The following is a 26,709-nucleotide window of genomic DNA, read 5'->3' on the forward strand; positions in this document are numbered from 1 at the left end:
GGAAAGACGAATGCAGCATTGTACAGGGACATCCATGATGAAAAACCTGCTCCAGAGGGCTCTGGACCTCAGACTGGGTCGATGGTGCATCCCCCAACAGGACAATGACCATAAGCACACAGCCAAGATAACAAAGGAGTGGCTGCGGGACAACTGTGTGAATGTCCTTGAGTGGCCCAGGCTCGAACCCGATTGAACATCTCTGGAGAGAGCTGAAAATGGCTGTGCAGCGACGCTTCCCATCCAACCTGAAAGAGCTTGAGAGGTCCTGCAATGAAAAAGAATGGGAGAAACTGTCCAAAAATTAGCTGTGCCAAGCTTGTAGCATCATACCCAAAAGACTTGAGGCTGTAATTGGTACCAAAGGTGCTTCAACAAAGTATTGAGCAAAGGCTGTGAATACTCATGTACATTTTATTTATTTTTTGTTTTTTATTTTTAATAAATTTTGCAAACATTTTCAAACAAACTTCTTTCATATTATCATTATGGGGTATTTGTAAGATTTTTTAGAACATAATAAATTTAATCCATTTTGGAATAAGGCTGTAACATAACAAAATGTAGAAAAAGTGAAGCGCTGTGAACACTTTCCGGATGCACTGTATATAATTAGGGCTGGGGAAAAAATCGATTTAAATCTTGAATCGAGTTGAGAGGTCAAATTTGATTCAAAATTTCTGCAAATCAATTTTTATTTTTATTTTTTTATTTTTTTTTTAGATCTTTTTTTTTTCACCAGCAGTAAAAAGAGTAAACACAGTTGATAATAAATGGTTTCAGCCAAACACCAACCATGAGTGAAAGAAAAAGTTTAATGGCCAATAAATCATAAGTTCTGCCAGGGTGTGTAACCTTATGAGTACAACTGTGTATATATAATATATAACACACACACACACCTCAAAGTCAAATATCAATTGAAAAGTTAATTTCAGTAATTCAATTCAAAAAGTGAAACTTGTAATTAATATATATATAAAAAAAATACAAGTTTCACTTTTTGAATTGAATTACTGATTTGAATTAACATTTCAATTGATATTTGACTTTTTTGAGGTGTGTGTATAAATAATTTTTGTATATATATATATATATATATATATATATATATATATATATATATATATATATATATATATATATATATATATATATATAAATATAAATTCTATCACAGTTGTGCTCATAAGGTTGCACACCCTGGCAGAATTTGATTTCTTGGCCATTAAACTTTTTCTTGCACTCGTGGTTGGTGTTTGGCTGAAGCCATTTATTATCAATCAACTGTTTACTCTTTTTAAATCATAATGGCAACAGAAACTACCCAAATGACCCTGATCAAAAGTTTACATACCCTGGTGATTTTGGCCTGATAACATACACACAAGTTGACACAAAGGGGTTTGAATGGCTATTTAAAGGTAACCATTCTCACCTGTGATCTGTTTGCTTGTAATTAGCATGTGTGTATAAAAGGTCAATGAGTTTCTGGACTCCTGACAGACCCTTGCATTTTCATCCAGTGCTTACTGATTTTTCTGGATTCTGAGTCATGGGGAAAACAAAGGAATTGTCAAAGGATCTGTGGGAAAAGGTAGTTGAACTGTATAAAACAGGAAAGGAATATAAAAAGATATCCAAGGAATTGAGAATGCCAATCAGCAGTGTTTAAGCTCTAATCAAGAAGTGGAAAATGAGGGCTTCTGTTGAAACCAAACCACGGTCAGGTAGACCCACTAAAATTTTAGCCACAACTGCCAGGAAAATTGTTCAGGATGCAAAGAAAAACCCACAAATAACTTCAGGTAAAATACAGGACTCTCTGAAAACATGTGGTGTGGCTGTTTCAAGATGCACAATAAGGAGGCACTTGAAGAAAGATGGGCTGCATGGTCGAGTCCCAGAAGAAAGCCATTACTATGCAAATGCCATAAAGTATCCCGCTTACAATGCACAAAACAGCTCAGAGACAAGCCTCAAAACTTCTGAGACAAAGTCATTTGGAGTGATGAGACCAAAATTTTAGCTTTTTGGCCTCAACCATAAACGCTACATTTGGAGAGGAGTCAACAAGGCCTATGATGAAAGGTACACCATTCCTACTGTGATGTTTTGGGGATGTGTGAGCTACAAAGGCACAGAGAATTTGGTCAAAATTGATGGCAAGATGAATGCAGTATGTTATCAAAAAATACTGGAGGAACATTTGCATTCATCAGCCAGGATGCTGCGCATTGGGGCATACTTGGACACCAACATGACAATGATCCAAAACACAAGGCCAAGTCAACCTGTCATTGGCTAGAGCAGAATTAAGTGAAGGTTCTGGAGTGGCCATCTTAGTCTCCTAACCTTAATATCATTAAGCCAATTTGGTGTGATCTCAAACGTGCAGTTCAGGCAAGAATTTACAGTAACTGGAAGCTTTTTGCCAAGAGGAATGGGCAGCTCTACCATATGAGAAGATAGAGCCTCATCCACAAATACCACAAAAGGCTTCAAACTGTCATTGATGTTAAAGGGGGCAATACACGGTATTAAGAACTGTGGTATGTAAACTTTTGATCAGGGTCATCTGGGTAATTTCTGTTGTCATTATGATTTTAAAAAGAGTAAACACAGTTGATTTGATAATAAATGGCTTCAGCCAAACGCTAACCATGAATGAAAGAAAATGTGTTTGTTCTCATTCATATTCTCTGAAAAGTGGCCAAGAAATCATACATCATCTGCCAGGGCATGTAAACTCATGAGCATAAAAAAAAATGTGTGTGTGTGTATGTGTATATATATATTTTTTTTTTTATGCACAGTCATGACCAACAATATGGACACCCCTGCATTTCTGTTGGTATTGTACACAAATCGGAGAAACAAAAATTTTACATATTCCACGCATTACTCATGTAGAATTTATTTCCTGGAATCCATCTTCCCTTAGCTCAGCCATGCAGACAGGAGGGTGTGAAACCCCCTCATGCCTAATGAAGACTGCTGAGATGTAGGACATGATTTTGACCTAGGACAGAAATCAGGAAGCAACTAAAAAATATATATATTATAGTTGTTTTAAACCCCTTCCCTTTTTTTTTTTTTTTTTTTTTACAGCTTCCAATCTATTTACTAATGCTAGCAGCATAAGGATTAAAATAGTTTATGATGATTGAGAGTTTAGTTTGGTTTTTAAGATGTAACTTCCTTCTGTGTGTTTTTTTTTTTTTTTGTGTCACCTGTGCAGAACATAGATTTCAGTGTACACATTGTTCAAAGAGATTTGCAACAGAGAGGCTGCTGCGAGATCACATGCGGAATCATGGTAAGTTTTGACATGTGTTTTTGTAACTCCTCTGCCCTTTACATTGTGTGCTGATTATGGCACTTCAGTATATAATTTTTATGAGGTCTTTTAAACCTGGGCAGACTAAATTTAGGCGACAATAACTGACTTTTCTACCAAAATTATTTTTACATTCTTATAGAAGTCTGTTATTTGGTATACTGTTTAATAAATATATACTCATATTTATCTATAAGCTCAAATAGACCAAATATTTCACTGTGAAAACAAAAATTAATTAAATGATTTTTAATCAGTTATATATTTTCTTTTTTAAACCTTTGAAATGTATTTCCATACTTGCTGTATTGCCTTGCCTCATTTCCCAGTAATGGCTGTCATATTAAATACCACATTATTTGGTTCATGTGTAAATACATATCATTTAATCCTAACAGTCATTTTACCTGCACTTCTTTTAATGTATATATGCATTCATTATTGCAAGGTTTTATTATATTTCCCTTGTGTTACAGTAAACCATTATAAGTGCCCTCTGTGTGATATGACATGCCCACTGCCATCCACCTTACGGACTCACATTCGCTTCAGGCACAGTGATGAGCGGCCATTTAAATGTGAGCATTGTGACTACAGGTGAATTAAGACCTTTTTCTTTTTATTTATGCTTTATCCTAACTTATTCATATCTTCTTCATTCTTAATGGGATACGCAACATAAAAAAAATGCTGATTCGATGGCACCCCACACCAAAAGAAACTGTACTGTTTTGGGGCAATCAACCCAAGGAGTCATATTCACTTGTCTTGAGGGTTGTTTTTTTATCAGTCTACTTTACTTTAAAATAATATATTCTTAGATTTGATGATGTGCTATGGTTCTATGATCAATCATTTTTGTGTGCCCTTTGATATCTTATACAGTGCCTTAAAGTATTCATACCCCCTTGAAATTTTGTAATGTTACAACCAAAAATGTAAATTTGTTTGGGATTATACTGTATGTGATAGACTAACACAAAGTGGCACAAAATTGTCAAGTGGAAAGAAAATGATAAAAGGTTTTTAACCTTTTTCTTTTACAAATATTTGTAAAGTGTGGCGTGCAGTTATATTCAGCCCCCTTTAGTCTGATAGCCCCAACTAAAATCTAGTGGAATCAACTGCCTTTAGAAGTCACCTAATTAGTAAATGGAGTCCACCTGTGTGTAATTTTAATATCAGTATAATTACAGTTGTTCTGTGAAGCCCTCAGATGTTTGTTAGAGAACCTTAGTGAACAGCATCATGAAGGCCAAGTAACACATCAGACAAGTCAGGGAGAAGTTGTGGAGAAGTTTTTAAAGCAGGGTTAGGTTTAAAAAAAAAAAAATATCCCAAGCTTTAAACTTCTCATGGATCACTTTGTTCAATCCATCATGCCAAAATGGAAAAGAGTATGGCACAACTGCAAACCTACCAAGATATGGTTGTCCACCTAAACGGACAGGCTGGGCAAGATGAGCATTAATCAGAGAAGCAGCCAAGAGACCCATGGTAACTCTGGAGGAGCTGCAGAGATCCACAGCTCAGGTGGAAGCATCTGTCCACAGGACAACTATAAGTCATGCACATTGTTGAAAGAAAGCAGAAAAGCAGTGCAGCGCAAAAAATACAATAAAATATTAAATTATGAAAGAGTCCATAATGTTCACATTCAAGAAGAACAACAAAAACCACCAAGTGTCCAAATAAGTGCTTCTATGGATGAGATACAAGGTGATCGTGTGACAACCTCCCACCAGCGATATTCCTAGCGGCTCACCTCAATGAATTGACCCCTGAGTAAATCGGACAGGTTACACAAGCAGTTCCCTCACAAGGGTATAACTGCTGGGTCACCGGATATGCTGAATGCTGGAGAGGAATGTATACTAATGGTTGTGAGATCCCTTGTGCTCTGACCGTAGGCTCCGGTTCACTTGTAAAAAAAAAATAATGTGAAAAGTTGCGCTACAAGTGAGTCAAAGTAAAATCGGGTACAAATCGGCAGCTAACATCAACGTGATAAGTTGCTTAAGAAGAAAATGAAAATGAAAAATAAAATGCAGCGCTTTAGGATCACCTATGGGAGTGGACGTTCAACTAGTGAGTGAAAATAGTGATATGCAAATAAACACTGAGATAATATGTGCATAAATACTGACAAGAGGAAGTAGCAGAATATAGTGCCCTCTGTTTTGTAAAAGAATTTATTTAAAATAAAAAGTTGCACTTACAAATATAGAACTGTTCCTCAGTGCAAGGTGACAGGGCAGGTAGTAAAACAATCCATGAGGATTAACACCAAGACGCAGATGATGTCACGTGGTTCCGTACGTGTTGTGTCCCGGGGGGGGGGGCCTAACTTCACCAGAGGTGACGAAATGACGTGAGGCACCTCCTTTATATATCGTGGACTGACGCGTAAGGCCATTAGGGGTATTGCACATGACAAATCACTATGGTAACCCTGCTGACTCCCAGGAACAACCAGGAAGTGACCTAAAGCTTAGAGTCAGATAAAAACAAAAACAAAAGGTCTGTGACAAGTATATCTGTCAAGATACAACTAGTGTACATTACTGAGTCCATCAAGAGGCAAAGAAGGCATATTGTACCTCAAATGGTTGTTAAAACCTAAGCTGAGGACAAAAATTGCATTATACCTCACATCTTTAAACTGACACAAAGGCACACAGTAATTAGAAAGATAAAAAATCTATCATATGACTAATTGTGATAATAAAAAAATAATGATTATTCATTATAATTGCACAGGTTGATGTCCTCATTGATCCTCATAAACACAAATGCACACATTGACATGTGTTTGCATAAATTATAAGCTTAAAGGTCAGAAATCATTCCAATGAGATTCCTTGCGGCTGAGTTGACGTATGAAGTTGCCTCCTCTCCAATGCTTTGTGACTCTTTCATAGTTGCAGAATTTCAAACCCCTAGGGTCCTGGTTATGAACCCATTTGAAATGCCTGGATACATTGTGTGCTTTTAGTCCTTTTTTTATGTTGTTTACATGCTCTCCTAATCTGACATGAAGAGGCCCTACCAATATATTGCAAACCACACTCACATTCGAGCATGTAAACAACACCAATAGTCGCACAAGTAATTAGTTGTTGAATCTTGTATTTTTTGTCGCTGAAGCCTTAAATTCTTTCCGTTTCTTAATGTTACACCTTGAATGTTTACAGGCGGTACACCGCCCACAGGTATAAAATCCAGAGGAATGGAATAACCGGCTTTCCGATTGAAACGGTGGGTCAATGACTGTCCCGTAAGGAAGGAGCTTTTTTTGTATATGAATGATGGTCGATGCATTAATAGAGGGCCCAATACCTTATCCTGTTTCAAAATGGACCAGTTATTAAGCACTAGCTTTCTAGTACTAGCTCTCAAACTTTTTATGTTGGACATGAAGCGGAAGTTATCACCATCCTTACAAATCTCAAGATCAAGAAAGACCACACGTTCCGTGCTTAAAGTTAACTGTATATTTTTGGTATTGTTGTTCAAAGTCTGGATAAAATTATCTAGACTAGATCAGTCTCCCTCCCAGATTAGGATGAGATCATCTATGAATCTCCTGTAGCAGGCAAGCTCAGGGGGGCACTTTTTTTTAAGACAGCCTCTTCCTCCCAGTGGGCCATAAATAAATTGGCCATACTGGGAGCAGAACGGGCTCCCATCATGACCCCTCTTGTCTGCAAGTAGAATTGTTGATCATACCAACAATAGTTTCTGGATAAACAGAAACTTAGGCCTTTTGAGAGAAACTTTTTATGTTGCCTTGGAAGGTCAGAAGTGGATAAAGCCCATTGTACTGAAGACAATGTGTCCTCCTGTACAATGAGCTGACACCGGCAGTGACTAAATTGTGTACAACTCACCGATTCAAGAACCTGTATAATGTGTTTAGTGTCTTTTGAGGAAGGCATCTGTCTTAAGGACTAATGGCTGGAGAAAAGAGTCAATATACTGTCCTACTCTTGATGAAATAGAGTCAATTCCATTTGCGATAGGTATTCCAGGTGGGTTGACACTATCTTTGTGGATCTTTGGTAGACAGAAGGTAGACTGTAGACACAAGGCTGCATTCATGCAATGGTGAGGCTGCATTCATGCAATGGTGAGGCTGCATTCATGCAGTGGTGAGGCTACATTCATGGAAATGGTGAGGCTGTATTTGAGGCTGCATTCATGGCACTTGTGATGCTGCAGATGGGCACTGATTAGGCTGCATTGATGGGCACTGACCTTTATTTTGCTTCTCAGTTCTTTATTAAAATTTTAAGTGTTTACCTGAAACTTCCCTCGTAAAGTGAAGGTTCGTGTTATACATTTATAAATACGGTATAGCCAAATAACACGCCAAGGTTATCCTTAGTCCTGAGCGACACTCGGGATTCATTGGGGGCCACAAAAGATATCGATATCTATATATCTCACAATAGTACGCCCGAGCTCATCTCTTCACCACACACAGCCACAAAGGCAGGAGAATTCTTGCTGGGCAGTGTATTAGTGCTTGGATGAACACACTTGGACCGAATTTTAATGGTTCATAGAATGTCAGACAAAATGATCGGCCATCACACATGTTCCCTTCATCAAATCTGGCCCTCTTTGAAAAAAGTTTGGACACCTCGGGTTTAGATCAAAGCATATTCATGTGTTAGATTGGCCCAGTCAAACCCCAGACCTAATTTCAATTGAGAATTGCTGTTCAGACACTCTTCATCCAATCCGACAGAGCTTGAGCTATTTTTCAAAGAAAATGGGCAAAAATATAATTCTCTAGATGTGCAAAGCTGGTAGAGACATACCCAAAATGACTTGCAGCTGTAATTGCAGTGAAAGGTGGTTCTACAAAATATTGACTCGGGAGGGCTGACTACAAATGCACGCCACACTTTTTAGATATTTAAAATTTGAAAACCATTTATCATTTTCCTTTCGCTTCAGTTATGTGTCACTTTGTGTTGGACTACCTCATAAAAACCCCATAAAAATACATTTACGTTTTTGTTTGTAACATGACAAAATATGGAAAATTTCAAGGGGTATGAATACTTTTTTCAAGTCACTGTATCTGCATACAAATGATTGGCAATCTATAATTTTTGTATCCATTTTGTAAAACTTGGTCATGGGAAAAGATGTAAGTTAACCAGGAATACTAACGGTACCTTGAGCCACACCAGAAAGGCAGAGGGAGATTAGAGAAGTAAACAAGGGGCTGAAGGGCTGGTGTTGTAAGGAGGGGTTTGGGTTCCTGGAGGACTGGGCTAACTCTTCAGTTGGTCACCAGTACCATAGAAGGGATAGACTGCGCCTAAATGAGGAGGGTGCAGATCAGCTGGGAGTAAAGATGGCCAAAAAGTTAGGGGTTTTTAAACTAGGTGACAGGGGGAGGGCCCAGAGGTACAGATAGTCAGCGCGGAACATATTCCAGAGGGTAGTATTGGGGGCATTAGTGGTTGGTTGGCTAAAGCACATAAACCCAAAGTAAGTATAGTAAAAGTAAATAGTTGCAATCTCGGGAACACCCAATAAGAGGATAGTATGCAAACGGTCTAAACTACGTGGCAGGTTCACTAATGCCAGGAGCCTGGCGGACAAGATTGGTGAACTAGAGATACTGTTGTACGAGGAAAATTTGGATTTTGTAGGAATTTCAGAGATCTGGTTCAACAGCTCTTGTGATTGGCTGGCAACCATTCAAGGGTATACCCTTTATCGCAGGTATAGAGAGGGTAAAAAAGGGGGAGGGGTATGCCTATATATATCAAGAATAATGTACAAATGAATGTGAGAGATGACATCACTAAAGGAGCTAGGGAGGAGGTGGAATCCTTATGGGTAGAGTTTCAAAGGGATGAAGCTAAGGGGAAAATACTGGGAGTATGCTAAAGGCCCCGTAACCTGAGGGAGGAGGGGGAGACAGAGCTCCTTTCACAATCTGGATTAGCAGCAAGAATGGGAAGTGTTAAAATGGGGGATTTTAATTATCCAGACATAGACTGGGTGAGGAAACCTTGCATTCGTCTAAGGCTTGCCAGTTCCTAAATGTCTTGCAGGACAATTTCATTGTTCGGATGGTAGACGCACCAACTAGAAATATAGCGTTACTGGATCTACTGATTACCAGCAATAGAGACCTGATCACGGCTGTGGCAATACAGGGCAATTTAGGAAACGGCTATCACAGGTCAATTGGCTTCAGTATAAATCACACAAATAGGAAACATAAGGGAAATCCAATGACACTGAATTTCAAAAGAGCCAACTTCCCTAAACTACGAACCCTGCTAGAAGGCATAAATTGGGATAAAATCTTAGGAACAAAGAACACAGAGGAGAGATGGGTTTGCTTTTAATAACATATTAAATAAGGGAATTAGCCAATGCATCCCACTGGGCAATACATTTTAAAAGAGCGATCAAAATAAAAATGCATATAGAAGAAAAGGAGAATTCCTTAAAAAAATACAAGGTTCAGGGATCATCATCAGCATTCAGACTTTATCAAGAATGCAACAAGAAATGTAAGGGCTTAATTAGGGTGGCTAAGATAGAACAGGAAAGACACATAGCGGAGGAAAGCAAAAAAAAAACAAGAAATTCTTTTAGTACGTAAACGGTAAAAAAGATGACAGACCATAGATGGTGAAGGTATTGAATTTATTTTTCTTCTTAGTCTTCATGATGTAAAATAATGCATTTGGGTGGCAAAAATATGAATGCAATCTTTAAACTGAGGGGAGAACCTCTGGGGGAATCTAGGATGGAAAAGAACCTGGGGGTCTTAGTAAATGATAGGCTTAGCAAAGGCATGCAATGCCAAGCTGCTGCTAACAAAGCAAACAGAATATTAGCATGGTTTATGGTTCATGATTTACGATTCATGGTTTGAACACAGCTGATCACGTGGTAAAGAGCCGCTGATTTGCTCTTTATCCCGATCTGTGATCAACTGTGTCTGGAGGACCCAGTGATCACAGAGCGTGCCACAGCAGGTGGGCGCGATCACAGGAAGACGTCATATGCCGCCCTGCCAGAACTGGCTAGCCGCTCTAGCGATTGTCGGCTATTACGTTATCAGCAAGTGGTTATAGCAAAACGCTGCATCTGAGCACCACAAACCAAAAATGCTATTTCATAGATTTTTAATATATAAAGCAAACTCCCCCCACCCATCCATGTCTCTTTGCTTTGAAAAACACCCCCTAACATGTTTGGCTGTGGCCATCTTGAGGGCAGATTATTCATGTAGCATTTACTTCTGGAATCAATCTGCCCTTGGTTGACGCATGCAGGCAGGATAGTGTTCTTAGCTGAGAAAACCCCTCCTCCTCTCCTGAAGACTCCTAGGAATTACGGTAACTGAAGAAATGTAAAAAAAGTTTTGAACAAGTAAACATGATATAGTTTCCTATCTTTTTACTAAAGCTAGCAACATAAGTATTTAAAAATGTTGACTCTTCACGGCATGAGGACTAAGTCACAAAGGATGCAACATAGGTTGAGCTAAAGTGGCACATGTTTAACCACTTCAATACTGCATCATAGCCGAAAGGTGGCTACAGTGAGGCTCTGTTCTGGGCGGATGTTCATGGACACCCTCCCAGAACACTCCTCCCGTGTGCCCTGCGATCAATGTGTCCGAAGTCTTGATTACAGATTGAGGTAAAGGGCCAACCACGGCGGCCTTTTTTCATGTGATCAGCCATGTCCAATTACAGCTGCTCACACATATGCAAACTTACCGGTTATTGACATTCCTTTCCTCATGCGCTGTCACAGAATGCAGTAAAGAGAGCCAGTAACTGGCAAGTTTGACAGCGCATATTTACACTGATAATCAGGGCGAAGCCCCCTTATCAGTGCCCATCAGTGCAACCTCACCAGTACCCATCAGGGTAGTCTCATGTTGGTCTTTTTTTGTTTAGCAAAAAATGAAAAACCCAGTGGTGATTAAATACCCAAAAGAAAGCTATATCTGTTGTTTTTTTTTTTTTTTATTAAAAGTTCATGTAGGTACAGGGGCTGCGTAATTGTCAAAGTGTGACAGTGCTGAAAATTGGCCTGGGCAGGAAGGGGGTTAATGTTCCCAGTATTGAACTGGTTAAAGTTTACACAATGTTTGATCTGCACAATCAGATCTGTGCATTTGCTTGAGAAATTAAGCATTGTAAGCTTTAGTAACCCTTCTGATATTAGCTACAGCACCTGTAACCTGTTTCTGAAGGCTGAATGGGGAGGGGATTATGTATGCAGGATACCTGCAGTAGTCTTGTGTTTTTCAGTGTTATCTTAAGTTATAACTTGTGTGGTAATTTAACTGACCTTAAAGCTGAACACCAGGCATGATCTTAATTGTGTAGTTGCTATGGTCCAGCTTTGACCAATGTGTGTATGCATATCTCATACCTGAGGGACCGCTGAGGAAGCTGATGATCAATGTTGTACTTGACGCAAGTAGGGCTCTTTGCCACTGGCAGCAGTCTGTTCCCCCTCTGAAAAGTGACCTGTAATGACTGCCAGGCATTTAGAAACTGCCTCCTGAATGCATGCTTTGTGGATTTTGCATTGAAATACCGCACTACAACAGTTGTAACATGGTCTCCTTGACCTCTGCTTGTGTACTATACAATTTGGTTGCGATATTCTGGTTCAGATGGGTTGTAAAAAAATGCAGATCCACTTCCTGTTTTTACTGCCCCTATGCCTCCCATGTAAATTGCCCCTACAGTGATCACCGCAATCTTGCTGTTTCTGTACCAAACTGCTGCCCCACTGCATATACCAGGCAAAATTACATTAATATATAAATGGACTTTTGAGATATATTTTACAGTATCTCACAAACGTGAGTACACCCCTCAACTACAGGTGAGTCTAATTAATCATTAAACAGATGTCCAGCAGTTGATTATAAAAGGGGGTTACTTAACAAAGAAACCCCCCTCTCCCATTTCATGCTGTCAGCAATGGCACCACATAGAAGAGAAATGTCACAAGGCCTGAGAAAGAAAATAATCTCTTTACAGAAAAGTGAAGGCTACAAGAAGATCAGCAAAGCTTTACTTATCAGTCAGAATACTGTAGCAAAAGTGATGCAAAAATGTAATAAAAATGGAACTGCATCCATCTTGCAGAGACGTCCAGGCAGTCTACAGAAGTTAAAACCTCTACAGGAGCGTCTTCTGGTGAGGGTTGAGAAGAAAATCGCCATGCAAGCTCACTGCAGTTGGCTAAAGACGTAGAAAGCCAAACTGGGGTGATTGTTTCCCATGACACAATACGGTGTACACTGCAGAGGAATGGCATGCATGAGTGTCCACCATGAAGGAAGCCTCCTCTAAAGCCCATGCACAAAAAATCCTGTCTAGAATTTCCCAGAGCCAGTGCTGAAAAAGACTACTGGGACTCTGTACTCTGGACTGATGAGACCAAGATAAATGTTTCTGGAACTGCTGGCTTCAAAACTGTATGGCGTTGCAAAGGTCAGGAGTACAAAGGAAAAATGCATGGTGCCTACAGTGAAACATGGTGGTGGCAGTGTCCTTCTGTGGGGCTGTATGAGTGCTGCTGGTGTCGGGGAGCTGCATTTCATTGATGGTATCATGAATTCACAGATGTACTGCTCTATATTGAAAAAGAAGATGCTACCATCACTCTGTGCCCTTGGTCATTGTGCACTTTTCCTAAATGACTGATCCAAAACACACATCTAAGGCCACGGTTGCATTTCTGAAGAACAGGGTGAAAGTAATTCAGTGGCCAAGTATGTCTCCCGATGTGAACACAATTGAACACTTATGAGGAATTCTAAAGAGACAAGTTGAGCATCACTCTCCATCCAGCATTAAGGCTCCAAAAGAGGTAGTTCTTGAAGAATGGAAAAAGATAGATGTTGTAATATGTTGCCAACTTGTTAGTTTCATGTCTAGAAGACTTGGTACTGTCCTTGCAAACCATGGAGGTCATATAAAATACTAGATGTAGTCGTTTTTGTTGTGGGGTGTAGATTTTGTACTCCGTTATATTATTAACCTTACTTTCATGTAATGAGCTAAACAAATGTTCCATAAAAGTTTTTGTCAAAATTTTGGAAATTGTTCTTGTGTTCATTGAGATATTGATTAAAATCTTACGTACAAAGCGGTGTACTCATTTTATGCTGAGCAGTGTGTATGTATGTATTTTAGGAAAGGGTTCTGCTTTTATATAAAAAAATGCAGATCACTGACCATTTTATATTTTTTAGCTGTAAGAACCTGGTAGACCTAAGAAAACACTTGGACACACACAGCAAGCTGCCAGCATATTGTTGTGAATATGAAGACTGTAGCTTCACTGCTCGTTCTCTGTGTTCTGTCAAAGCTCACTACAGAAAGGTGCATGAGGTAAGAGTAATGTATGTACATGTACACTGTAATTTTGTTACCATATGCAGATTTCCATACCAATTATAAATGTAATACACAATTTATATAATAACCCTTTCGCAGCCAGGCCCTGCGCTCCACTTTTAAGCTCAGCTGGCTGGACCATTTTTGCACTTTTTCCATTGCTTCTTTTTATTTTTCCCTTTTACAGCTTTGAGTTTGTAAAATACCCTCAAAACATATATTTTCTGAAAGCACACGACCAGTAGAACAAAAAGAAGGTGCTACAGATTTTTAGTAATTTTGCAATATTTACGCAAATATTTATCAAAACAATATTTTCACTAAAAGTACATAAAAATCATTATTCGTAGATACAAACACAGCCTGCTAAATTCCCAGTAAATATAGAAGCTTAACCTATATTGAGTTAATAAATAACAAAACTTTTTGGAAACTTTAAATTGCTCCTTTGGTGAAATGGTAAAAAAATCGAACATATGCGAAACTGTAAAAAACACAAATTTCTCAAAAAATCCAGAGGTTTTCATTTTTGTGCTACTGATTTATAAGACCCCGCAATATTTGATAAAATGTTTATCAGATTGCTGTTCTCACTACAAAAAACAAACGCAACATTACTTACAAAATCACTGCTAAATTTCTATGGCCTCGTTTAATGGGGTGTGCTAAAGTGTACACCCATTGAGAACCGTGTTTACCTGCATGGGGATACATAAGGAAACTTGTAAAAGGCAATCGCACACCTCAACGGGATACCAATAAAAACGTGTTTATTGCAATATAGACAAATGCAGTCACAGGAATAAACGGAAGGTTAGCATGTTTCACATATATCTTGTGCTTAGTCATAACCAGAGGTCAAACTGTGTAGTCGGTGTTGCAGTAGGTGAAAACACACTTATTCACAGCCAAATCAACACAATTGGCCCCTGCCTGATGAGCATGAAAAAACATCCATTGATTAAAAACCATACAAAATGTTACAAAATGGAGAGAAAAAGTAAAACTTATGCAAAATAAAGTGACAAACACTATTAAAAATAGTATTGTTTATATTCTTAAATAATATTTTGTAAAAGTGAACTTATCTTTTTTTAAGGTAAAAAAAAAAAACCCGTATGCAGCCCCTCCTTATACTTACCTGAGCCCAATCTCGCTGTCTTGGCTCTCTTTATCCCCATTGGCTCAAAAACAGCAGTGGGGGCCTTTTTCTCCTGCTGCTGTCAATCACGCTCAGTGAGGAGGAAGCTAGGGTTGGGGCGAAGCCACGCTCAATGACGCACACAGCAGGGCTAAAGTGCGAACCTGCACCGGTGCCCACATTGCAAGCGTCTTGCTAAACGCTGATGATAAAATTGTTACCACCATGTACAGTCTAGAGAGACCTGGGTAGAAATTGTTTGAAAAGAATGTGTTTTGACATGACAAACTTACCTGCTTAATATTTAAAAACTGTCAAGTTGCTTTAAAACAGAACTCCAGGTTTCAGTCAATGATAAATAGTTTGTCTGGACCAAGCTGGTCCAAACTAATTATCTTACTTCACTAACCGTTTCAGCAGCTGCAAGCTTTGTATAAACTTTATGTAGCCAGAGCAGTGCTTCGTCCAACTCCATTTTGTTTTTGGAGCAGGATGGAAAGTCCCTATCCTACTGCCGAAATACAGCGCTGTATACGGTATGTAGCTGAGGCTACTTATAGTTTATACAGCTTGGGCCAAACAAAAAGATGAAAAAATATGGCTTATGACATTTTGTGTGTGTTTAGTCATGAGCTAACTTCTTTTTGTATTGGACAGTTGCTTTGCTACAGTGTTTTTTTTGTTTTGTGTTTTTGTTTCTTTGCATCACACTTCATTTTTGATTATGTAGTTTATTATAAGCTGTAATGACTTATCTGTCTTTTTATTTCACTATTAGGGAGACTCGGCTCCCAGGTACAAATGTCATGTTTGTGAGAAGTGCTTCACCCGGGGAAACAACCTCACTGTACACCTACGAAAAAAACATCAGTTCAAATGGCCATCTGGACACCCAAGATTTAGGTATATTTTTTATTTTATTTTTATTTCTGGAATGCGCTGCTTTTCTTCATAGGCCCTACTAAAAAAAAAAAAAAAATCTCCCTGCAGGCTTGCCAGTAGATGGATTCATCAGTAGATTCTATAAGCCAAATCGGAGCAAGAACCGTATGCTTCACAGGGCAGTAGTAGGGGATTATATTGAATGGGGAGGGTGGGTTCCAATAAAAAAAAAAATAGACTTCCTTTTAAGAAAGACACGTAGCCAATCTAACATTTTCTTCTTATATTCAGAAAACACAATGTACCATTTTAGAACTTTCTTAACCACTTGCTGACAACTATACACTTGCTGTATATAAGCCACCGCACAGAATTGGGTCATCTTCTGGGAGCCTGCATATGCATACATATACAGTATATGCATGTGTACTCGCTGAGAGTCCTGGGTCTTGTATTAACTATTGGGACCTGGGGCACTGATCACTGTTTAGCCTGCCCATGTGTTGTTTTTTTTTTATCCTCTGAATGGAGAAAAAGATGCAGTGTATCTCTCTCTTTGCTCTCTCTTTGCTAGAGAAGAAAATGGTAAACAAAAAAAAAAATCAGATCAGGGTTTCATCTTGGTCAGTGACAGGGTTAGTTAGGCCTGTTAGAAATGTTCCCGCACCATATTCCAATCGCACGGCCCTTACAGGACAAAGTCAACACACCCCCCCAAACGTAAGTCGCAAATGCAATGCATTTGCCTGCCCTTGATCACATGGTAAAAAAATTTCATACGCTGTAGTTGCAGAGCGTGACCTATGAAACAACAAGGTAAAATGCTGAAAACCCTATTTTTGGCCAATGGCTTTTAACAGGTGAAATTTTCAGCACTAGTATCCGGCAATGCCACACACCTTAACCTGCAGTTCTCCTTTATATCACTAGTACTGAAAGTGGTTGTAAACCCTTACATACTACCCCTTTGACCTACAAGTAAACCTGGATGAAGGCTTACCTGTAGGGCCAAGAAAGATCTCCTAAATCTACATGGTTTAGGAGATATTTGCAAATAGGACAGGCACCGCCCCTTAATGGTGCTCAATTTCTGGTCTACTCCTTGCTGAAGAAACATCAGGATCCTGGATATAGGATGGCATCCGCGCTCCTTTTCTTTCTCCTCACACATGGAGATGTAAGCCCTCCAGGTACGATGATATATCTTCAGAGAAGATGATTTTCGTGCCCTCAACATGGTTGGGATCACAGAGTCCGACAGACCCCGGTTCCTCAACACCTGGCTCTCAATAGCCATGCCATTAAAGCCAGTGATGGTAAAGCAGGATGGAGGATTGGACCTCGAGACAGAAGGTCCTCTCGTAACAGCAGTCCCCATGGGGCGTCTACCGCCAGGCGCAATAGGTCTGCGTACCAAGGTCGCTGAGGCCAATCTGGGGCGACCAGAATCACTGGGATCCCCTCGACCTCCACTCTGCGGAGCAGACGTGGTAACAGTTTCAGTGGCGGAAAAGCATAGATCAGCTGGTACTGATCCCACGGAGCCACCAGTGCGTCTAACGCGTCTGCCCACGGATCTCGTGTCCTGGACACGAATCTCGGCACCTTCTGATTGAGATGGGAGGCCAGAAGATCCATGTCTGGTGTGCCCCACCTCAGACACAGTAGCCTGAATACCTCCAGATGTAATGCCCATTCTGGGTCCAGCATCTGGCGACTCAGATAGTCCGCCTGCCAGTTTTCCACTCCCGGGATGTAAATGGCTGACAGGGCCAGTACGTGTCGCTTTGCCCACCGAAGTATGTGAGCGACCTACCGTGCGGCGGCTGAGCTTCTTGTTCCTCCTTGGTGATTGATGTATGCCACAGCCGTGGCGTTGTCTGACTGGATCCTGATCAGACGCCACTGTAGTCCCATTGACCATGTGGAGAGGCACAGCCTGATCGCTCTCAGCTCGAGCTTCGATCAGGGGCGACGCAGAGCCTATCGGATGCTAAAACCTAACTTTGATCACCCGCCTGGCGATCAGGGGATTAAACCTTTACTGGTGGGTGCCCTGACTTTATAAAAAAAAGAAATCTAGCTAAACTACGTCACCCATGACACTTATACTGTGATCACAGGTAACGGGGTAATCAAGGGGTTAAACCTTTATGGGGGGGTGTTAGGGGGTCCCTAAACCTATCTGAGCCTAAGACTAGTTACCCTAACACTGATTTTTGTCAATAATGACACTAGTACAGCGATCAAAAAAATCTGCTGTACTGGTTGACACAGTGACAGGTGGTGAAGGGGTTAACTGGGGAGGGGTGTGAATTGTGTGCCTATGTGACCTGGTGTCAGTGTAGTGTTGTGCAACTCGCTTTTTGATGCTCTCTCCTCTCGGGCCCGGAACGGAAAGGACGACACAAGGAGAGATGACATCACTTCCCCTGTCGTTGTTTACAGTTACACAGACAGGGGAAGGATCTCATTCGCCAGGAGCGATCACCAGGTCCAGGCCAGATTTCATTGGCCTGGGCCTGGGGATTGATCGGCTCCTGATAGTCAGGGGAAGCGCGCCCAATGGAGCATAACGGCGATTCGCCTGCCTGTGCCATTCGACTGCAGTACAATTGTGGCGGATGGATGGCAAGTGGTTAACTCATTTTACACGTTGTTTCGTTTTAGAATACCAGTACATCTGTCTTTTGACATCCCACTAAAAATCTGAGCAAAGAAACTTTGAAATGGTGTGTATGTGTTAGTTTTATAAGCTAAACTGTAAACATAACTTTTCATGCATTTAGTAATTCTAGTACTGCTGTTAAAGTACATTAGTTGACACCCTTAGGACTTGCTAAGTTTGCCCTCTTTACATGTCTTACTCTGTTCTCATTTGGACTACTTATGTATCACACAAGTTTAATGTATTTCAGACTTCTGCATAACTAAGCATTATAGGTATATGTCAGTGTTTTTCAACCATGGTTCCATGGAACCCTAGGGTTGTTCTAGAGGTTGCTGGGGGTTCCTTGACCAATTCCTGCCTCAGATAAGTTCCCACTGACACCATTGATCATTTTAGCGATCCATAAGGGGGTAATTCTTCTCAATGACCACTAGTGTAAGGAGCATTCTTCCCACTGACCATCACATTAACTACTTAAGGACCGCTTCACGCCGATGTACGTCGGCAGAATGGCACAGCTGGGCACAAGCACGTACCTGTACGTTGCTCTTTAAGTGCCCAGCCATGGGTCGGGAGCGCACCCGGTCCTGAGCTCCGTGACCGTGGCCGCAGGACCAGCTGATCTGATCGCCGCTGGTGTTCCACGATCAGGTCACAGAACTGAAGAACGAGGAGAGGTCTGTGTAAACAAACCTCTCCCCGTGCTTCCTACTGTGGCTGTCACCGATCGTCTGTTCCCTGATATAGGGAAAGATGATCGGTGATGTCACATGCCAGGCCACGCCCCCCTACAATAAAAAAAAACACATAACGTCATACATAACCCCTACACTGCCCCCTAGTGGTTAACTCCTTCACTGCCAGTGTCATTTACACAGGAATCAGTGCATTTAAATAGCACTGATTGCTGTATAAATGACAATGGTCCCAAAAATGTGTTAAAAATGTCCGATGTGTCTGCCATAATGTCGCAGTCACAATAAAAATTGCTGATCGCCACCATTACTAGTAAAAAAAAAAAAAAAAAAAAAATTATAAAAATGCTATAAAACTATCCCCTATTTTGTAAACGCTATAACTTTTGTGAAAAACAATCAATCATTTGTCATCAATCATTGTAAAACTCTTACATTCACAGACATGACTAGGCATGATGGGAATTGTAGTTTCTGAACAACTGGAGGGCCGTAGTTTGAAGACCCATGTTCTAAAGGCTGGGTGTTTTTCTTTTTCTTTTTTGCTCTACCTTAATGCACTTCCTGCATTAAGGTTCAACCCTCTCCCCCCCAATCACTTACCTCAGACTGTCAGGGATCCAGTGCTGTGCACAGCTGCAGGCTTCTCTTCCTCTTCTTACAGGGACTTTTGCAGCACTCAGCTGTGAGAAGGGACCGGGGGTGGGGCAAAGCCACATTGTGTGTGTGTGTGTGTGTGTGTGTGTGCCTATGGAGTGCAACTCCATAGACGCACACAGCTCATGAGCAAGCACGCACATGTGCCCCATAGCAAGCGGCTTACTATGGGGGCACACAGAGGAGGCATTAGAGGACATGAGAAGAGGAAGTTTGGGGCTGCTCTATGCAAAACCATTACTCAAAGCAGACGAGTCTAACATCTTTTGTAATTTTAATTAAAAAAAAAAATCTAGACTTTTCAATCACTTTAAAGGAGAAGTACAGCCAAAGCTCATGGACTGTACTTCTCCTATGTATCACAGGAGTGCAGTTAGTTTTGCACTCCTGTGACCCGTTTTCAGCAGACAGTGGGCTGAAGTCCGTTCTCTGCTGACATTACACAGATGTCAGTCCAGGCACAGCGTCATCGCGACAAAGTCTGGATTCGCCAGGTGCCTGGACTGACACCCGGATCCCCGACTCCCACCCCCTCCACAGCCCAGCGCTCCAGTGAGCGAGGAGGGAAAAGAGCAGAGAGCTGTGACTGGCAATCTGCAGCTCTCTGCTGGGGAGCTCTGAAAACTGAGCAATCGGCAATGTTCGATTGCTCAGTTCTCAGTGTAGAGGTGCCGGGGATTGATGCTGCATCCACCGAAGTAAGTAGGATTCTAAAAAAAAATAATAAAATCATTTACTTCTCTTAAGTATCCTGTAAGTCGCGAGGTGGAACCTCCATGGATAGGACTAGTTTTTCCAGCACGTCACACAGATTCTCGATTGAATTAAGATCTGGAGAATTTAGAGGCCCTGTCAACACCTCAAACTTATTCTTGAATTCATCAGACCAGGCACCTTCTTCCATTGCTCCTGTGGTCCAGTTCTGATGCTCACATGCCCATTGTAGACACTTTTGTCTGTGGACACGGGCCAGCATGGGCATTCTGACAGTTTATTGTGCAGCACCACACACAATAAACTTCAATGCGCTGTGTGTTTTGGAACCAGCATGAACTTTTTCAGCAATTTGAGCTACAGTAGCTTTTCTATTGGATCCGACTACATGGGCCAGCCTTCGCTCCCCACTTGCATTAAGCATGACCCTTGACCACCCATGGCCCTGAAGCTGGTTTTCTTTGCATGGACCACTTTAGTAGGTCCTGACTACTGCAGACTGGGAACATCCCACAAGAGCTGTCGTTTTGGAGTTGCTCTGACCCAGGCGTCCAGTCATTACAATTTGGCCCTTGTTAAAGTCTCTCAAATCCTTGCACTTGCCCTTATTTTTTTCTGCTTTCAACACATCAACTGTAGGAACAGTGTGCTCACTTGCTCCCTAATATATCCCACCCACCCTTTTAGATGCTATTCTAAAGTGGTAATCAATGTTATTCACTTTACTTGTCAATGGTCATATGTTTTGGCTGAGTGGTGTGTGTGTATATTCATATAAGGAGAAGCCAAAATCTACAACTGTGTTTTTTTTTTTCCCCCTCACAGGTATAAGGAGCACGATGATGGGTTTTTGCGCTTGCAGTTAGTGAGATATGAAAGCGTGGAACTGACAGAACAACTGATGAAAGAGCGTGAGAAGCAGGGTGCTGCATTGGATGAAACCTCTGCATGTCTGGTGCTAAACCAAGGGGGCAGCACTGGTTCTGAATCTGCAGATATGGAGAGGACTGGGATGCAGAAGGACTACAGATACCTGTCACAATGACACATTTACAGAATAGCCCTCGATGGGGGGGGACCTACAGACATTGTGACCTCCTGCCAGGTCATTAGGGAAACATTGTGAAAATCTCACACAGGCTGAAAACTCAGGCATTTTCGGCCCTTTACAACAGACTTACAGAATGATCTTCATTTCCCTTCACTCCTAACTAAGCCATGTGCTCCAGGTACTGTGCGGAATCCACCGTAATACAGATGACTCTGGAAGTTATAGACATGAATCTATTCAACGTACCTTTCCTGTAAATACATTTTACTTTTTATTTATATTTTAAAAAGTGCGCCATTGTGGACTGTAGAATTATAAGCACTTTATCTGCAGAGTCATGAAATCTGCTCAGTTTCTGGCCTGCATTTGTTTTTAATATAAACTATGGCTGTTAAATGTTCAGCCTCATCTTTGATTAAGTGCTGTCACCAATTCCTCAACTGACAGTTGTATCATTATGGTAAGTTGACTCGGCTAAAAGGTCCAGCATACTTTATCTTGAATAAAATGTTCAGAGAGCAGCCTGGAGTGGAAAGCCATATTGTTGTGCATTGATTTGTATTATAGTTTAAATCAGATGGTTGTCACATCATAACAGGGAGTGCCTGAACAAGCGCCTTTATGGCAAGATCACCAGGTATTATTTTAACCACTTCAGCCCTGAAAGGACTTACTCCCTTAATGACCAGGCCATTTTTTGAGATGCAGCACTGCGTCGCTTTAACTGACAATTGCACGGTCGTATCCAAACAAAATCGATGTCCTTTTTTTTTTTTTTTCCCCCCCCACACAAATATAGCATTCTTTTGTTGGAATTTGATCACCTCTGCAATTTATTTTTTTTTTTTTTCCCTTTTGCACTATAAACAAAAAGCGACAACTTAATATTATACAAATTATATATATATATATATATATATAAATAAAATAAAACATTTTTTTTTCTTTTGTTCATTGATGGACACAGCTCCAGTAATCTTGACTGTAGGGACGTCCCCAAGCAGTGTGATAACGAGGGGTGGGAACAGCAACATAACTTCACCCACAACCGTAGGTGCTCCCCAACGAGGGAGTCACCATCTGAACCAACCGCAGAACTTGCGGTCAATCTATGCATCAGAGTGCATTAAATTCAAAAGAAGTAACTTTTCTCTTAATAGAAGAAAGAGTTTAAAATTGCAAGATTACACGGGCGCATGCAAAAAACTTTGCAGGCATCAGAAGAATGTAATGAACTTTGTATACCAAGTCGCCGCCATACACACCTGGGCTACTGACGCTTGATGTCGGAAGGCCCAGGAGGTCCCAATTGCCCTTAATGGAATAGGCCGTGACAGGAAAGGGGGGCACCTGCCCCTTTAAGGCATAAGCCTGGACCACGATCTGTCTGATCCACCTGGAAATGGTGGACGACGAGACCTTCAATCCTTTTTTTTGGACCAGCTACCGAAACAGAGAGTCTGACTTCCGAAAGGGAGCCGTGGCAGACAGATAAACCCTTAAAGCCTGGACCATGTCCAAGGAACGGAGGGCCACCTCCTTAGGATGTGTCGGTTTAGGACACAGAGATGGTAACACAATGTCTTTATTGATGTGAAAAGCTGAGGGGACGGAACTCTTCTTCTCGGAAGGTATAACATCGTACGTGGAAGGCTTATATCTCGATGTGTGAGGAGATGGGGTGGCGTCCTATTCTGTTTTCAGGATCCTGCTGTTCCTACAGCGAGTAGTAGAGCAGAAACTAGCTTTAAGCACCATCAAGAGACAGATATCAGCCTTGGCTGTCTTTTTCCAACGACCCCTGGCATCTCTCTAGTGAGTACCTTTGTACAAGGGGTCCGGCTTGTAGTCTCTCTGGTGCGACTTGGACGTCCATTCACACCTTTACAAAGTGGATGTAGGCGCATCTTCTGATGCCTGCTTTGGCCGCAAAGTTTTTTGCAGGCGGCCGTGTAATGTTTGAAGGATGAACAAACGCTGGACAGCCGCACTCCGGATCAGATGAAAAGTAAAAAGTGCCTTTTATTTCTTCAAACTAAAAGAACCTCACATCACACAAATAACGGCAACAAAGGGAGAAAAAGAAAAACAAAATTACTGACGCGTTTCACGCTAAATCTAGTGCTTACTCATAGCTAATTTTTTGTTCTAAATGTAAGGCAAATATATACCATACGAAGGGTCAACATGTGATCATGAAATTAAACGTGAAGACCAGTAACAGCTGGTGATCCATCATCGTGAAAACTCCACACATGTGACTCCCACAATCAATTCCTAGGTGGCTGAAAATAAAGGAAAAAAAAAAAAAAGAATTGTGTAATGAGTGCCCCCTTAGTGAGAATAAAATATGTCCAATATGTGAAAATGTATGAATAAGTGATGGAAGAAGTGTGTGAAATAAAATGAAATTAATGTGCAGTGTGATGATGACAATAAAAGGAAAATATAGAAGAATAAAATAAATATATATAAATAATGTGAATAATACCTAACAGATTACCGTGCTAAGCGAAATGTATGTGTGTAAGGGCCGGTTCACACTGCGGGCGATGCGAGGCGACACGACTTGCCTCGCCGCAATCTGACAAGTCGCCCCTGTTCTGTACAATGGAACCGTTCTGAGAGGAGCGACTCGAGTCGCTCCGACTCAGAAAAAAGGTTCCTGTACTACTTCTGGGCGACCTCGGGGCGACTTGCATTGACTTCTATACAGAAGTCATTTGCAAATCGCCGCTGAGGTCGCGGCAGGTCGCGGCGAGGCAAGTCGGTGTCGCCTCGCATCGCCCGCAGTGTGAACCGGCCCTAAGTGTCTGAAAAAAATATAAAGAAAAATGTATATATATTTATTTTATTCTTCTATATTTTCCTTTTATTGTCAGGAATTGATTGTGGGAGTCACGTGTGGAGTTTTCACGATGATGGATCACCAGCTGTTACAGGTCTTCACGTTTAATTTCATGATCACATGTTGACCCTTCGTATGGTATATATTTGCCTTACATTTAGAACAAAAAATTAGCTATGAGTAAGAGCTAGATTTAGCGTGAAACGCGCCAGTAATTTTGTTTTTCTTTTTCTCCCTTTGTTGCTGTTATTTGTGTGATGTGAGGTTCTTATAGTTTGAAGAAATAAAAGGCACTTTTTACTTTTCATCTGATCCAGAGTGCGACTGTCCAGAGTTTGTTCATCCTTCATCTATTATGTTTGTGCAATCAGCCCGCACCTGGGACGCTTGCCTGCTTGGAGAGCGAGCAATCTTTTGGTGAACTAACCTGGAGCGGTGGTTTCCCATTTTCCTTGTCGGCCATGTAATGTTGCAATTTTACACTATTTCTTCTATTAAGAGAAAGTTGCCTCTTTTGAATTTAATGCACTCTGATGCACAGGTTGACTGCAAGTTCTGCGGTTGGTTCAGATGGGGACTCCCCCGTCGGGTAGCACCTATGGTTGTGGGTGAAGTTATGTTGCTGTTTCCACCCCTTGTTATGACACTGCTTGGGGACGTCCCTACGGTCAAGATTACTGGAGCTGTGTCTGTCAAGGAACGAAAGAGAAAATAGGATTTTTGTACTCACCGTAAAATCCTTTTCTCTGAAGTTCATTGACGGACACAGCACCCTCCCCTCCTATTGGTTTACGTTATACTGCTTGTTGACGTACTGAGCTGCAGGAAGCAGGCTGAAGGGTTATTACCAGAGGGACCGCCCCCTGGGCAGAACTGTAAATTTCTGTTTTCACATGTATTACATGTTCTGCCTAGTCCTCTCCTGAAGGTGTCGTAATAACACTACCGTCAAGATTACTGGAGCTGTGTCAATGAACATCGGAGAAAAGGATTTCATGGCGAGTACAAAAATTTTTTTTTTTTTTCAAAGTTGTCGCTTTTTTTGTTTATAGCGTAAAAGAAATAAAATATATAAAAGTCCATAAATCTATCCCCTATTTTGTAGACGTTATATCTTTTTTGCGCAAACCAATCAATTTTTTTTCATTCAGTGTAGGCCAATATGTATTCTGCTACATATATTTTTGGTAAAAAAAAAATTGCAATAAGTGTATATTGATTGGTTTGTGCAAAAGTTATAGTTTCTACACAACAGGGGATAGATTTATGGACTTTTATTTTCTATATTTTTACTGGTAATGGCGCCGATTTTTAGCAGGATTGCGGCAGACAAAACAAAAGATTACTTCGCACACATGCAAAAATCCCATTTAACTCCGGGAAGGCTATTTAAAACACTTGAACATACTCCGCAAAAAATATGGGGATTTGGTCACACCATATGGTGCTTAAGCCAACTACTGCTTCAAAGTACCCCATTGTCATCCCCTCGCAATTACCTCCTCATTAGTGTCCACCTGTGTTATAGGAAGAGTCCTTTTAGCTCTTACATATAGAGGAGTGTATTTCTCCCATGGTTAAGAGAAGCAGGATCTTTCATTCTATGAATAGTGTAGGACACACTGATAATGGGGTACTTTGACACAGTAGTGGGCTTAAAGTGGTTGTAGACCCTTACAGACCACTTTATGCTACAGGTAAGCCTATAATAAGGCTTACCTGTAGCTACCCAGGATATCTCCTAATCCTGCATGGTTTAGGAGATATCCCCTGTATGTGCACTGAAGCAACAGCACACACGTGCCATTTGCTTCAGTAAGTGTGGCGTTACCAGGGGCTCCCAGACAGAGCTGCGATACCCAGAAGTAACCGCCGGGAGGGATGTCACCGGCCGGTGCTGTGTACAGGCACCACAGCGAGGGCTTGATCTCAGGTGAATATTACATAATTAACTAGTATGCTATGCATACTATTTCATTATGCCTTTGTCTTGCAGGTGTTTTTTTTTTTATTTTATTTTTTCCCCTCAAAGTGGGTTTACAACAACTTTAAGCACTATATGACCAAAATCCCCTTATTTTTTGCTGAATATGTTCAGGTGTTTTATATAGCCTTGCAGGATTTAAATGGTATTTTTGCATGTGTGCTGTAAACTTTTGCTCAGTTTGCATGGTCTTATAGCAGCACCATCTTTAATGCAGTTTTAGGGTGTACCCCCCCAAGTCTTTGTCTATTGCAGCAGACATCTGATTCCAGTGGCATTGGTGAATAGTGCAAAAAAATAAATAAATA

At 40.9% G+C, this 26,709-nt stretch overlaps 1 protein-coding gene and 1 long non-coding RNA gene across 3 annotated transcripts in view; both read left to right on the top strand.

Moving 5' to 3' along the window:
* Positions 1–26,709, top strand: part of LOC143933790 (uncharacterized) — a 283,408-nt gene that overhangs the window by 156,451 nt on the left and 100,248 nt on the right. The gene's annotated exons all lie outside the window — the stretch shown is intronic.
* Positions 1–26,709, top strand: part of HINFP (histone H4 transcription factor) — a 79,053-nt gene that overhangs the window by 36,530 nt on the left and 15,814 nt on the right. Inside the window, exons 5-9 of one of the 2 annotated variants that reach the window (XR_013263149.1) lie at positions 3,242–3,319; positions 3,817–3,937; positions 13,614–13,752; positions 15,678–15,802; positions 21,344–22,029. Coding sequence is in view for 1 of the 2 variants with exons in the window: in XM_077456818.1 (XP_077312944.1) it covers positions 3,242–3,319; positions 3,817–3,937; positions 13,614–13,752; positions 15,678–15,802; positions 21,344–21,563 (683 nt within the window). In the remaining variant the exon portion in view is untranslated. Of the gene's footprint in view, positions 1–3,241; positions 3,320–3,816; positions 3,938–13,613; positions 13,753–15,677; positions 15,803–21,343; positions 22,105–26,709 lie in introns of those variants that run through there. The other variant, XM_077456818.1, reaches the window with a different exon arrangement.

Source organism: Lithobates pipiens, unplaced genomic scaffold (genome assembly GCF_037356315.1).
Source record: "Lithobates pipiens isolate NorthernLeopardFrog02 unplaced genomic scaffold, aLitPip1_a1.2 Scaffold_27, whole genome shotgun sequence".
In the NCBI taxonomy this organism is placed as follows: domain Eukaryota; kingdom Metazoa; phylum Chordata; class Amphibia; order Anura; family Ranidae; genus Lithobates; species Lithobates pipiens.